The sequence below is a fragment of the Diabrotica virgifera genome, chromosome 6, assembly GCF_917563875.1.
Source record: "Diabrotica virgifera virgifera chromosome 6, PGI_DIABVI_V3a".
Classification (NCBI taxonomy): domain Eukaryota; kingdom Metazoa; phylum Arthropoda; class Insecta; order Coleoptera; family Chrysomelidae; genus Diabrotica; species Diabrotica virgifera.
The window spans coordinates 202,029,631-202,044,415 of NC_065448.1; the positions used below are offsets into that span (position 1 = coordinate 202,029,631).

Consider the following 14,785-nt stretch of genomic DNA (forward strand, 5'->3'; position numbering starts at 1 on the left):
ATCGGTGTTTTAGGAGAAAAGAAATTGTTCTCTCGGTGTAGATAGTGCTAATTTTACTTTGTAAAGCAGACCTCTGTGCCAAACTTTGTCAAACGCTTGTGAGATATCTAGGAATACAGCGTTGCAGTATTTCTTTTCTTCGAGAGTTTTTGATATTTCATTTACTATTCGATGGACTTGTTGTGTAGCAGAGTGATTTTCCCGAAAACCAAACTGATGTTCTGGTAGTAATGTTAGGAATTCATGATCTGCGTATATTCTTTGTAGCAGCAATCTTTCAAAAACTTTGCTAACGATTGGGAGTAGGCTGATGGGTCGATAAGATGTTACTTCATTGGGCGCTTTGCCTGGCTTAAGGATCATTATGATTTCTGCAAATTTCCATATTTTTGGAAAGTATGATAAACTTAGCATGCGATTAAATATTACTGTTAGCATAATAATGGCCTTACGAGGAAGTTGTTTTAGTACTTGTGCCGAGATTAAGTCATAACCTGGAGCTTTTCGTGAGTTGAGTTTGGTTATTTCTTTCTTGACTTCTATAGGAGTAAAACTTTTGATTGGAAGGGACATTTGACATGCTGCGCTAATTAGTTCTTCCACTTCTTGTAAAATTGTAAATAAAATATTTCATTAACGTCAAATATGTCATATGTGTATCAAATGTTTAACGTCAAATTGTGTTCGCCAAAAATTTCAGACGACTACGCTAGGTGTCGTCAGTCATGCACGAAGCAAATAAGAAGCTAAATATTGTTTGAATGCCGCTTTTGAAAAAGAGTCGGTGGATAAACAGGAAGAGGTTGAGAGGCGGTGGAGTTTATTACATCACTGGCCTCGATAAGCACAGATTTTAGGCATTTCTGTATGCAGGCAGCTGGGGATTTATCTATAGCCATAACCGCGAAAAAACAGATAAAGAAACATGTTCTTCGCCAAATATGCCTCGTTATAGAGGGTTATAGTTCAATAGGAATTTCACGGGACACCTAATGTATCTCGATATAAGCGAAACCTCATAATACCCGTGTTCGTTATAGAGAGTATACTCTATATTGTTTCAGAGTATGCTATCCTGAGACATAGATTTACAACGATTGTTCTATTTTTCGGAGTTGTGTTATGTTACATATAGTGGAAAGTTTCTACGAAACATATCAAAGTCAAGTTATCGAACAGCCAATACGAAAGGTACAGAATGTAGGATTGGACGATATACCAGATATATCACGGGAGGAAATTCAACATGCTCTCAAACATATGGAAAGTAATAGAGCTACGGGAGAAGATGGTGTAGTCATTGAGGCAATTAAACTAGGAGATCCACTTTTGACGTCAAAAATCGAAGAACCTTTTAATCTCTGTCTGCATAATGAAAATATCCTAAATCAAGGGAAAAATTCGGTTACAATCCTCCTCATAAAAAAGAAGATAAATTATATCTTAAAACTATAGGCTCATTAGGCTACTTAACCACCTATAATAGTTCTTCACTCGAATACTGGCAAACATATTGGAAGTAAAACTCAATTTCTACCAGTCAGAAGAAAAAACAGGTTTTTGATCAGAAGACAGAACAAATGATCATTTGCAGTGCCTTAAAACTCTAGTCGAAAAGTCCATCGAATATAATAGACCCATGCTTCTTATTATTGTTCACATCCACAAAGTATTTGTCACAGTGAAAACATTGTTGACTTCCAAAAAGTATATGACACAGTGAAAACAGTCGCTATCTTAAGAACACTATCAGAAAGCAGAATAGACTTGTAAATGTTGAGCTTTACTGCACGTTTTAGGTTTTTATTTCCCAGATGTTTCTGAAGACCATGGAGAATTCTGTTTGCTATAGTTATGCGTCTATTTATTTTGTTAATGTTGTTCTGAAGCTATTTCCTTGTGGCATTTTTATGATTAATTATTTATATGGGAAATAAGCCACAATTAAAATGAAAAAAATTATTTTATTAACGTTTGAACAGAACAACTTAGAACGGGATCCTACAACATTCAACAGAAATAATACGAGGAAAATATCAATACCGTATATAAAAGGACTATCCGAGAAACTTAAAACAATAGGAAATAAATTCAACATTTCAACAACATTCAAAACAACAAACACATTGAGATCTATTCGATCTAAAACTAAACCTAACAATGATCAAGAGAGAACAAAGAATTGCATTTATAAAATACCTTGTGAATGCGAACAATTTTATTTAGGTGAGACATCAAGACCATTAGACGTTAGAATAAGTGAACATCAATCTTATATTAAAAATAGAGAATTTGAGAGATCTCAAATATGTCAACACGCATGGCATAATGAACATAGAGTTCAGTGGAGAGATTCAAGTATAGTCCTGAAAGAATCAGATAGTAAAAAGAGCAAAATCAAAGAAGCGGCTCTAATTATGCTAAATGAAACCAATTGTGTCGCAAATTCCTCGGTAGAATGCAGTAGGATGTGGTTACCCATACTGAAAGAGGAAGTCAATAGAAAGAAAATACCAAGATTAGTAAGTCAATAATATCGAGCTAGTACATATTTTATATTTTAGTATTACTTATATATCTAGTATTATTAATATTATTTATAATTTAAACATGTTACAAGTCAGAATTTGGTATTATTTTTTGAGAGTAAATTAATGTAAGACCAAATACTTACGATGTCGGGATAGTATCACAAGGTTTTTCCTGGTTTTCCCTTGTGATTTACTATGAAGTCTCTAACGCGAGAATTTTACTGTCGTTGCATTTGGTTGTCTTTTTAAAGACAGATCACATGCTATAATTTTTTATGACGGATATTCTTGAGTTGAGGTTGATTTCATGTAATCGAATGAACTATCTTTCAGTAAGTCGTCCCAGGAACGCAACTCATAAATATTGGCAATATCATTTTAAAGTCTTCTACTTTAAAATGTATAATATATGTCTGAATTGCCAATATAAATGAGTGAGATTAAATAAATTATTAGAAGAATTTTTTTGCTTAGCAACAACACTTTTGTTTATTTTAGTAATATTTTGTATTTTGACAACGGCACCCGATTTGGGCGTCGAAACGTTAATAAAATTATTTTTTTCATTTTAATTGTGGCTTATTTCCCATATAAATAATTAATTATGTATTTTGTCACTTGTTGTATTTGTTGTGTTTACTACCGATCCAGAATTGTGAATTCTTTGTCTTGCTCAAGGGTATAGTTGTTGATTTGGATTATCTATTGAATATTTTAAGGGTTTTTAGCAACCGATATATATTGGGTTTTTTCCTCATTTATAATAGGTCTGGATCCCGCGTATGAAAAAAAAGTTGATTAATAGCAAGCTGAAAATTTGTTAATAGCTTAAGGGTGTCTAGTCAGACAAACTTTGATATATGGGAACACTGAAACAGGGGAAGTTTTAATTGTGGGACAGGTTAAAAATTTGGAACGGTCAGACCACGAAAACGTCACATGTATTTTGTCCGACAGAACTTCCAATTGATTTGTTACCCGTTCATTAAACTCTCATGCAAAAATCAGACTGCTATTTATCACCAGTCATAATTCCTGTCATTTGACATGTTCTACGTGTTCCACTCATTAAAATGCCCATTTGGTGATAAATAGCAGTCTGGTTTTTGCATTAGAGTTTAATGAAAGGGTAACAAATCAATTGGAAGTTCTGTCGGACAAAATACATGTGACGTTTTCGTGGTATGACCGTTCCAAATTTTTAACCTGTTCCACAATTAAAACTTCCCCGTTCCAGTGTTCCCATATATCAAAGTTTGTCCGACTAGACATCCTTAAGCTATTAACAAATTTTCAGCTTGCTATTAATCAACTTTTTTTTATACGCGGGATCCATAGGCGTAACCAGGATGATCCTAAGGGGGGGTTACAACTACCTGAAAGGGGGGGGTTACAACTACTGGAAGGTCTCTGAGGGCTATGGTGTTAAGCGTATAGAGCTCAAAGTATATCCCAATGGGGGGGTTATAACCCCCAAAACCCCCCCCCCCCTGGTTACGCCTATGGCGGGATCCAGATTTATAAGTCCTAGTTCACCTGCCCCTTTAAAAACTTTGTAAAACACTGCACTATGTGTCTTACTTCTGCCCACTGTAACGATATCCTCAGCGAATGCCAGAATTTGTGTCTATCTATTGAACATAGTACATACGCACATCGGAAAAGTCTAGGGATATTTTTATAACATAATAAAATTAATAAAAATAAATTCATGTGGTCGTTTAACTTCGGTTGAATTTGTACAGTTGCTCATCTTGTACATTTTTGTGAGTAAAACAGTACGTCAAAAGTGATAACGAATATTTGACAACGTTTTCAACAGAAGAGAAAAAACCTATGGTTTGTATACTGCAGTAAATATTCTGGTATTTTCGATTTTGTTCGTGCTATAAAGTTATTGTTTGATTCATCATCATCATCAACCCGTACTCGTCCACTGCTGGCCATAGGTCTCCCTCAGCTCTTTCTATCTTTCTCTGTTTTGTGCGGCTTGCATCCAGTTGCCGACAATACGCTTCAGATCGTCAGCCCATCTGTTTGGTGGTCGTCCTCTGCTCCGTAGTGTTTCTTCTCGTGGCCTCCACTCGACAATACGTTTTGGCCATCGGTTGTCTGACAATCTGGCGACGTGTCCTGCCCAATTCCACTTGAGCGACGCGATTCTTTGGACGGTGTCCGTTGTTTTTGTTCTACGTCGTATTTCTTCGTTTGGGATTCGGTCCCTCAGGGAGACACCCAACATCTGGCGCTCCATAGCCCTCTGAGTTATGCGAATCTTGTTCACTACCTTTTTTGTGAGTGTTAATGTTTCCGCTCCATAAGTGAGTACAGGCAATACACACTGGTCAAAGATTTTCCTTTTCAGGCATATGGGTAAGTCAGATTTAAATACATAGCTCAGTTTACCAAACGCTGCCCAGGCTAATCCTATGCGACGTGGGAGCTCGCACGTCTGGTTATCTCTTCCCAACCGAATTTCATGTCCCAAGTACTTATAAGATGCAGTCTGCTCAATATCCATTCCATCAACAACAATATTACGATTTAGCACCAGATTAGTCATTATCGCTCCCAAGACGAAGAACTCCATGGTTTTGTACAGAAGTGAAGGAAAAATGTAAAGAGAAGAAAAAAGCCTACCTAAAATACATGTCAACTAAAACACAAGAGGCATACGATAATTATAAGACCATAAGAAACGAAACACATTCAGTAGTAAGAAGAATAAAAAACGATCACTGGGAACGTTTTTCGAAAGAAATGGAACATGATTTTTATGGTCTCCAAAAGGAAATATGGCGCTTTATAAGAGGTCAAAGAATGGAGGTAAAGGAACTAATAGAACCAAAACACATAGAAAAGGATACATGGATTGACTATCTAAAAAAGCTTTATGCAGAGGAAGAACAAATAATGCTAGAACCGGAAACACCAGAAATTACCACAGATGAAGATGTTAATATAAGTGCACAGGAAGTACGAAAAACACTCGAAAAGCTGAAGAACAGAAAAGCTGCAGGTAAGGATGGAATACCAAACGAACTACTGAAATATTGTGGAGCAGCAATGACAGAACAATTAACAACATTAATTAACAAAATCATAAAACACGGTAAAATACCGGAAGAATGGAGAACGAGCGAACTAATCCTACTATTCAAAAAAGGAGATAAAAAGCAGCCAGAGAACTACAGAGGTATCAACTTGTTAAATACTACCCTAAAACTTACAACTAAAATCTTACAAGACGTAATGAATCAGAGGATAAGTTTAGCAGATGAACAACAGGGTTTTCGTACTGGAAGATCGTGTACAGATGCAATATTCGTCATAAAGCAAATTACTGAGAAATCACTAGAGTATAATAGACCAGCATTTCTATGTCTGATTGACTTAAAGAAAGCATTTGACAGAGTAAGACTCAGGGATGTAATCCACCTTCTGTATAATAGAGAAATCCCTCTAGATATCATAAAAACTATTGAGAACATCTACCAAAATAACAAGATGGAAGTCAGAATAGATGGACAACTTACAGAACCTGTAGATATAGGCAGCGGAATAAGACAGGGAGACTCATTGAGTCCTCTGCTTTTCAATTTAATCATGGATGAAATCATCAAAAACGTCAACAAAGGAAGAGGATATAGAATGGGAAACAAAGAAGTAAAAATACTCTGCTACGCAGACGACGCAATATTGATAGCCCAAGATGAAGATAGTCTGCAAAGATTAGTCCACAGATTTAACATAAGAGCAAAAGAATTCAATATGACAATTTCATCTCAAAAAACTAAAACTTTAGTAATCAGTAAAGAACCAATCAGATGCAAAATAGAAATTGATGGTATCAGTATTGAACAAGTAATGGAAGTAAAATACCTTGGAATTACATTGTCAAGTTACGGAGACCTATACAAAGAAGTGAGAAATCAAGTACAAAAAGCAAATAGATTGGCAGGATGCCTTAATAACACTATATGGCGAAACCGACATATTAACACTGAGATGAAGTCAAGAATTTATAAAGCCAGTGTAAGACCAATAATGACATATGCATCAGAAACAAGACCCGCTTCAGCCACAACACAAAGACTACTGGAAACGGCAGAGATGAGAGTACTGAGAAGAATTACAGGAAATACACTGAGAGATCGAAAGAGGAACGAAGATATTAGAAGACAATGTAACGTACAGTGTATAAACGAATGGACACTAAATAGAAAAAAAGAATGGAACAACCATATAACCAGAATGGGGGAGACACGTGTGGTCAAAATAGCACGAGATAAATCACCAATCGGCAGAAGAAGTATCGGCCGACCGCGCAAAAGATGGAGCGACAACCTTCCATAGAGGTATCAATCCGCCAATGAACAAGCAGAATTGCTTATAAAGAGGAAGAAGAAGAAGAAGATTAGTCATTATTAGCGTCTTGTTGATATTAATGTTTAGTCCGACCTCTAAGGAAGCGTGATATAACTTGTTCAACAATATTATTGCATTATCCATACGATCGGCTATAAGGACGATGTCATCTGCGAATCTCAAATGACTGAGCTTCTCTCCATTTATATTAATACTATATTCGTTCAGATCTGCCTTCTTAAAAGTGTGTTCTAAAAGGGTTGTGAACAGCTTTGGTGAGATGGTGTCTCCTTGCCGTACTCCTCGCTGCATACAGAATTTATTAGTTTGTTGATCAGAGAGTCTTACGCTAGCCGTTGCATTGTGGTAGATATATTTTATCATGTTAGTGAAGCGATGGTCTATTTGGCATTCTGTCAATGTTTTTAACATTTTCTGCTAGTTTATGGTATCGAACGCTTTCTTGTAGTCCAAGAATATCAGTGCCAATGGTTTGTTGTATTCCGCCGACTTCTCTATTAAGTTTTTTTATTACCAGTAAGTGGTCGTTAGTGCTTGTTTGATTAGTGTATTGAAAATATTGTTTTTTTTTATCATGGAGCGACGTCATTTAACTTTGGATGAGATCAAAAGGCCTGTAGGCATTCTTTAAAGTGATAAGCGGGAAACTAATGTTGCTGAGCGCATGAGAGTCTCCCAAAGTGTTGTAAGTCGATTGTGGTGGCATTTTTGTGACACTGAAAGTCCAGCCGAACGCTTAATATCGATTTTTAGTGTTAACCGCTAGAAGACAACCAACAATTACAGCACCTGAATTGATTAGCGACTTTGAGATGTCCACATATCTCCAGAGGCAAACGCGCTTCAAAATTAGAGTGGTGTCAGGGATATCAAAATTGTGATGCAAATGATTGGGCTAGTTTAATTTATAATAAATATACATTTAATGGCACTTAAATGCATTCTCGTTATTTTTGACATTTCAACAAATTTTATTGTATGTTAAATATTATTAATCACTACAAACCCATCATTATTTATCCAAAACAACTAGAAGAAACTCTTTCTCTGTCTCTTTCTAAAAATATCCCTAGACTTTTCGGATATGTGTATTTTATATTAATCCATATTTTATTTTATTTTAAATTCCTTCCTTTTTTCAGATATTGCTAGCAAATGAAAGAGAATTAAATAAATGGTGTTCATTGAAAAAAGCAGTTCAGATCCGTTCGGACGAAGTGGAAAGGTACGAACAAATAGCATATCAAAAGAAAGGTCAAAATTTAAACCTCAAGAAAAAGATCCTTCCGAGCTTATTCGTAAATACCCCAGAAGACAATGCAACAAATTCTATACAAAAGATAAATGATAATGATAATAACGCAATAAATCAGTCAGAAGAACAAAATGAAACAATGAGTAAATCTAATAAAGACACTGCCGAGAAGAAAACGAAAAAACGGAAATTAAGTGCAACGGAACCAGCAGGTGAAGAAAATAAAACATCTGAAAATAGAACTGAATCCAATCAGAATACTGCTGAAAAGAAGAAAACGAAAAAACAGAAATTGAGTGCAACGGAACCAAGTGAAAAAAATAAAACATCTGAAAATAGAACTGAAGGCGACAAAAACGACGCACCTACTGAAAGTAAAGAAGTCCAAAAAGTGTCCGAAAATAAGTCGAATAAAAAGAAGAAGAAGAGGAAAAAGAAGAAATCCATTTTAGAAAATCAAACAGACACATCATCAGATAAGGCATTAAACAGTAACACGTCAAACGAAAAAGGAGCAAATAAAGTAAGTGGTAATAAAGCATTCAACAAAAACAAAAGGAAACATGGCGAAGGCCAAGAATTTGGAAAAAGGAAAAAGCCTAAGTTTTCAAAGGAGCAAAACAAAAGTCTTTCTATATCAGATGCCAGATTGTCAGCTTATGGAATTAATCCCAAGAAATTTAAAAATAAAATTAAGTATAAACAGTAAAAAATATAATATATGTATATACACTTATAGAATAAGTAAGAAATTGATACATAAAAATATATACTATAATTTTGTTCATTATTTTTTTGTTTTCTATACCAAAAAAGGAAATCCTATTAGGAGAATAGTCCCAATATTATTTTTAATTTAAATTGTAAATAAATGTACTTACGTGTTTTTATGATCCGTTAAAAGCTTCAAACCTTTTAAATCTATGAGCAAGGACGAAATATTTCCTGCTTTACTTCAAAAAGCCTTCATGCAAATACAGCCGCAACTACAGCGACTTTTCATAGCAAGTCTTGTGCTAGTCACATTCCAAAAACTTGGAGGGACGCAAAAGTGGTTTGTATACCAAAGTAGGGGAAACGTCCTACGGACGAACCGAAGTCTTATCGCCCTATATGATTCACGTCCCTTCTATTAAAAATAATGGCGAAACTAGTAGATTACTACATCATATGAAGCGAAACTCTAGCTAGGAAACCGTTTCACAAACATCAATTTGCATACCAGACAGGCAAATCCACTATAAATGCTCTGAATTTCCTAGTCGGGCCGGCGTAGCCGAGTGGTAGTGTGCTAGGCTAGCGTGCCGGTAGTCCGGAGTTCAAATCCTACCGCCGGCGCCGGCAAGAACAACTAGACATTTTTAAAATGTTTATAGGCCCCAGGTCGACTCAGCCTGAATAAAATGAGTACCTTGGGTAAAACCAGGGGTAATAATAGGCGGTTGAAGCATAGCACTGGCCATGTTACCTTGTATACCGTAGGCCCTAGATATAGCAGACTACCCTGCTATACTCCCAAAGCCACGTGAGCGGTATAAAACGGGAGACTATTATTATTAAGTATTGAAAAGACAATAGTGGCAAAATAAATAAGCTCTGCGCTTTCATTGATATAGAGGGAGCGTTCGATAATACCTCAGAATAGTATTAATTCATAAAAAGAACATTAGTAAAGAGGAGCATTGAACATTGAAGCCTCACTGATGCAACGGATTCAATCAATGCTAAACATCAGATTCATTACAGCTAGTATTGGGGGAGGGTCTGACTGTAACAGCAGTAAAGGGATGCCTCCAAGGGGGAGTACTATCGCCCTTGCCGTGGTCTCTGGTCGTGGATGACCTCCTTACTAAGGTGCATGATTCTGGTTTTACAACCCAAGGTTACGCAGATGACCTGATTATTAAATTAGGCAAGCATGACCATACTATAATCTTCTTCTTCTTCTTGTGCCACTCCTATCGGAGATTGGAAATCATCAAGGCTACCCTGACTTTGTTTACAGCTGACCTAAAAAGTTCATTAGTGGTGCAGCCAAACCACTCTCTCAAATTCCGCATCCACGACATTCTTCTACGGCCTGGATTCCGTTTTCCATATATTTCCGTTACTATAATCTAGTTTCATGTAAACTGCTCTAAATTAAATCAAGAGTTATAGTTCTCGAAGGAGGGCTTAAATGTCAACCCTAGCAAAACTACTTTGATACAATTCACAAGAAGACGTAAATACAATTAAGTCCCAATTATGATGAATAGTCACATTAGACCAGCGATACTCAACCTTTTTCTTTCTTGGGCTACATAGTAGCTATTGCCACAGCTTGCGGGCCGCAATCAAGATGAAGTAGTATACAGGGTGTTTCATTGGGAAACGGAAATACTTGAATGGTGAATAGAGGTAAATGAGGCGGTTCTAGGCATACCAAATTTATTGCTCCACCGACTTTATAACCGAGTTACAGGGTGTTTTATCGATTTTGCCCATTTCTTTCTAGACCCATAACTTTAGAACCACCTTATATATTTTTTGATATTTGGTACACATATGTCACAATTAGAACCCAAACCACCCAACTACCAATCACAAGAAAAATCCAGGTCCGGATTAAACAAAATTATAAATCCATTGTGACCTTGAAACAACATCCTGTATATTGAAATTTTTGAAAACCCGTTTGCACATTTGAAAAGAGCTTTAATGGAGTTAAAATTTTTTGGGCAGACAATTCAATGACTTTAATTTTGAAATTATGTCAAAATTTTTAAGAATTCGAACTTTCAAAACAAAAATTTTGATATAATTTCAAAATTAAAGTCATTAAATTATCTGCGCAAAAAATTGAAGCGAGCAATTAAACTTAGTTTTTTTGTGCTCTTTTCAAATGTGCAGACGAATTATGAAAATTTGAATATACTGGGTGTTGTTTCAAGGTCACAATTATTTTAAATTTTTTTTGTTAATCCGGACCTGAATTTTTCTTGTGATTACTAAATGGGTCGTTGCAATGTAGTAAATAAGTATTGATTATTTTTAAAATGAGTATTTGTTCATTAACTTTAATAATTTATTATTAAAAGATAATTATACCTTGTTTTTAATCAGAGTTCTTAAAAATTTCAATATAATTTAAAATTAAAGTTATTAAATTGTCTGCTTCGCGTCCAAACACGCCTCAAACACTATCATATAATTTGAAAAACATGAAATTTGACAAATAATTTGATCACAGGACTCTTTAGTTAGCCTTCGGGCCGCATAAAAAACGCTAGAGGGCCGCATGCGGCCCGCAGGTTGAGTATCACTGCATTAGACTATTCCAAAGATGTAAAATATCTGGGGGTAACCCTAGATCAAAAACTTACATGGAATAGTCATTTTGAAAAAATCTTATCCGGAGCCTTGGTGAGAATATAGATCTGCCGGATATTTACCGGTCATATAAACCGATTATTATGCCGGTGGTCACATACGCATCACTCGTATGGTGGTCAAAGTGCAGCGGCTGGCTTGTCGAAGAATCACAGGGGCAATGTCAACTTGCCCCACTGCAGCTCTAGATGCGATGCTGAACCTTCCTCCCTTCCAGTTCTGCACAAGGAGGAAAGCAGTAACCACCGCCTTTAAGCTGCGACAGATACAAATATTGAAACATGGTGATTTAGTGTGTCACCTAAAAATCTTGGAAGAAATTCCATTGGGTTCTAAGGACAGGCAGACAGATGTCATGCCAGTCAAATTCGACTTCGAAAATTCCTTTGAAGTGGTTATAAAAAACCACCAAATGGTCGAAGTTGAACCAAAACTGGAAGAAGGTTCACTCGTACGGTATACGGATGGATCTAAGATAGATGAAAGGACAGGGGTGGGAATTTCAGGCTATCCAAATCTCTTGGAAACACCCCAACTATCTTTCAGGTAGAAATAAATACATACTAAATACCAATAAGACATGCAGTGCGTGTAAACGAAGATTATAGTTTTTAAAGCTGTTCAAAACCTATCTATTCGTTCCATAGTAACGGTATATACAGGGTGTCCCGAAAAGATTGGTCATAAATTATACCACAGATTCTGGGGTCAAAAATATGTTGATTGAACCTCACTTACCTATATCTAATAGTGCACACAAAAAAAGTTACAGCCCTTTGAAGTTACAAAATTAAAATCGATTTTTTTCATATATTGAAAACTCTTAGAGATTTTTTATTTAAAATGGACATGTGGCATTCTTATGGCAGCAACATCTTAAAAAAAAATTAAAGTGAAATTTGTGAACCCCATAAAAATTGTATGGGGGTTTTGTTCCTTTAAACCCCCCCAAACTTTTGTGTGCGTTCCAATTAAATTATTATTGTGGCACCATTAGTTAAACACAATGTTTTTAAAACTTTTTTGCCTCTTAGTACTTTTTCGATACGCCAGTGTTTATCGACATATTTTGAATATTTGTCGAATCCACCACATATTTGTATATGGTTAAGTACGATTATAGAGACCTGTTAATAATCTGAAAATTTATTTATAATTTACATTTTTAGGTATATTTTGAAAAAGAAGTCACATCTCGATAAAAGGTGACTTGTCAAAAAAAGACTAAGAAGCAAAAAAGTTTTAAAAACCCTGTGTTTAACTAATGGTACCACAATAATAGTTTAATTGGAACGTACACAAACATTTGGGGGGTTTAAAGGAACAAAACCCCCATAAAATTTTTATGTAAATATATTAAAAAAGAAGCCGCATCTCGATAAAAAGTGGCTGATCGAAAAAATACTAAGAGGCAAAAAAGTTTTAAAAACATTGTGTTTAACTAATGGTACCACAATAATGAATTAATTGGAACGTATACAAAAGTATGCGGGGGTTTAAGGGAACAAAACCCCCATAAAATTTTTATGGGGTGGACAAACTTCACTATAATTTTGTTTTAAGATTGTCCTGCCATAAGAATGATACATGTCCATTTTCAATAAAAAATCAATAGTTTTCGATATATTGAAAAAAATGTAGTGCCCAAGAATGTCTCAACCGAGACATTCGTAGAGCAAAAGTCTTTATTTTATCAGACCGCCAAGCTGCCTTAAAGACTCTAGAGTCATTTACTTGTGAGTCAAAGTTGATTTGGGACTGTAAACAATCTCTCAAGAAGCTGGCGGAACACAACAAAGTAATTTTTATGTGGGTGTCAGATCACAAAGGAATTGCAGAAAATGAGGAAGTTGATAGCCTCGCAAAAGAAGGTGTTAATACCCCATTTCAAGGTCCAGAACCCCTCTGTGGACTATCGAAAAGCCACATCAGAGAGCAACTCCGGACCTGGGAACTCAATCAACTACAACTATATTTGTCTAACATACCATGGCAAAGACAAGCAAAAACACTCATAAAAGTGTCGCCTACCGCAATAAACCGCCTTCGAGTAAAAAAGATAGAAAAATGGTCACTGGCCTTCTCAGTGTTCACACTGTCGTTTCTGTGACAACGAAAAAGAAACGGCAGAACATACACTATGCAACTGCGTAAAACTTTGTTTATAAATATGGAATTAAGCCACAATAATAATTGTTGGTGAACATTAAAATTACATTTCTTAAATAACTACTGTTTAACGTTTCGATTTCCACCCCGGAAATCGTCCTCAGAAAATTAGGTTTGAAAGCTCTTAACACTGTTATGCAAACTATAACGATCGGATGGACAAGATGTCATGGAGGCTGAACCAGAAGGATCAGGACGATATTATCCTTAGACGGAATAAGGAATGACCGAAGATGGAAAGGTCCAATCGTTTACATTGACGAAACAAAGGCCACGTTGCTCAGTCGGAAGAGATGTGGGCGTGGTTCTTTGGGTTGGGCTTCTGTTGCCGTAAGACGTTAGATGAATAAAGAATGACATGCGAATAGGGCTAATGAAACGCCAATAGATAAAAGATGGATAGATAACACTAACTGATGGTTTGACACTTGGACTCTAAGAAAACGGAAATACTGAATACATCAAACTAAAAGTCAGGCGCCAGGAGTTTTGACCGCTAAACTCTCAAAGGAAAAATTAACGAAACATAACACAACAATAGAAAAATTAGCAACACTGCTACGACAAAACACCAATGTTCTAGTCTTGAGCTGTAAATAATAATTAAATAAAATGCAACATCGTACACTTTAATAAAACATTTATTAAAATACTAAGATATTCTCAATAAGGTAATACTCAATATTTACATAATATACACAGAGAAATAACTATAAAATGGTTGACCAAAAAAAGAAAATTTCAAATACATTGACTTCAACACAACACAGGCCGATAATAAACCACGTAGAATAGATGACTATAAATTCTAATGACTGTACTTACTATACAGAAAAACTGAATAATTCCTCCAAAAAAATTAAAAATAGATAATCGACGCTCATATTTCGACATCTATTCGACAATAAAAAAAGCTTTTTTTGTTTCTATAATACTTAATATTATAGTAATTGCACAAAAAATTAAATAATTAAAATGTCTTTAGTTTAAATGATCACCCATTTTAAAATAAAAATTACTCAATAATGACAACAAATTAACTATACAGGGTGATTGAATAGTAGGGTAA

The 14,785-nt window shown here is 35.5% G+C and overlaps 1 protein-coding gene across 1 annotated transcript in view; it reads left to right on the forward strand.

The window, feature by feature from the left end:
• The window catches only part of LOC126886671 (protein KRI1 homolog), a 32,067-nt gene extending 23,105 nt beyond the window's left edge, over positions 1–8,962 (forward strand). The window contains exon 9 of the mRNA XM_050653657.1: positions 8,063–8,962. Coding sequence (XP_050509614.1) covers positions 8,063–8,884 — 822 coding nt within the window. The 3' untranslated portion in view covers positions 8,885–8,962. The remainder of the gene's footprint in view (positions 1–8,062) is intronic.
• Positions 8,963–14,785: the final 5,823 nt, after the last annotated feature.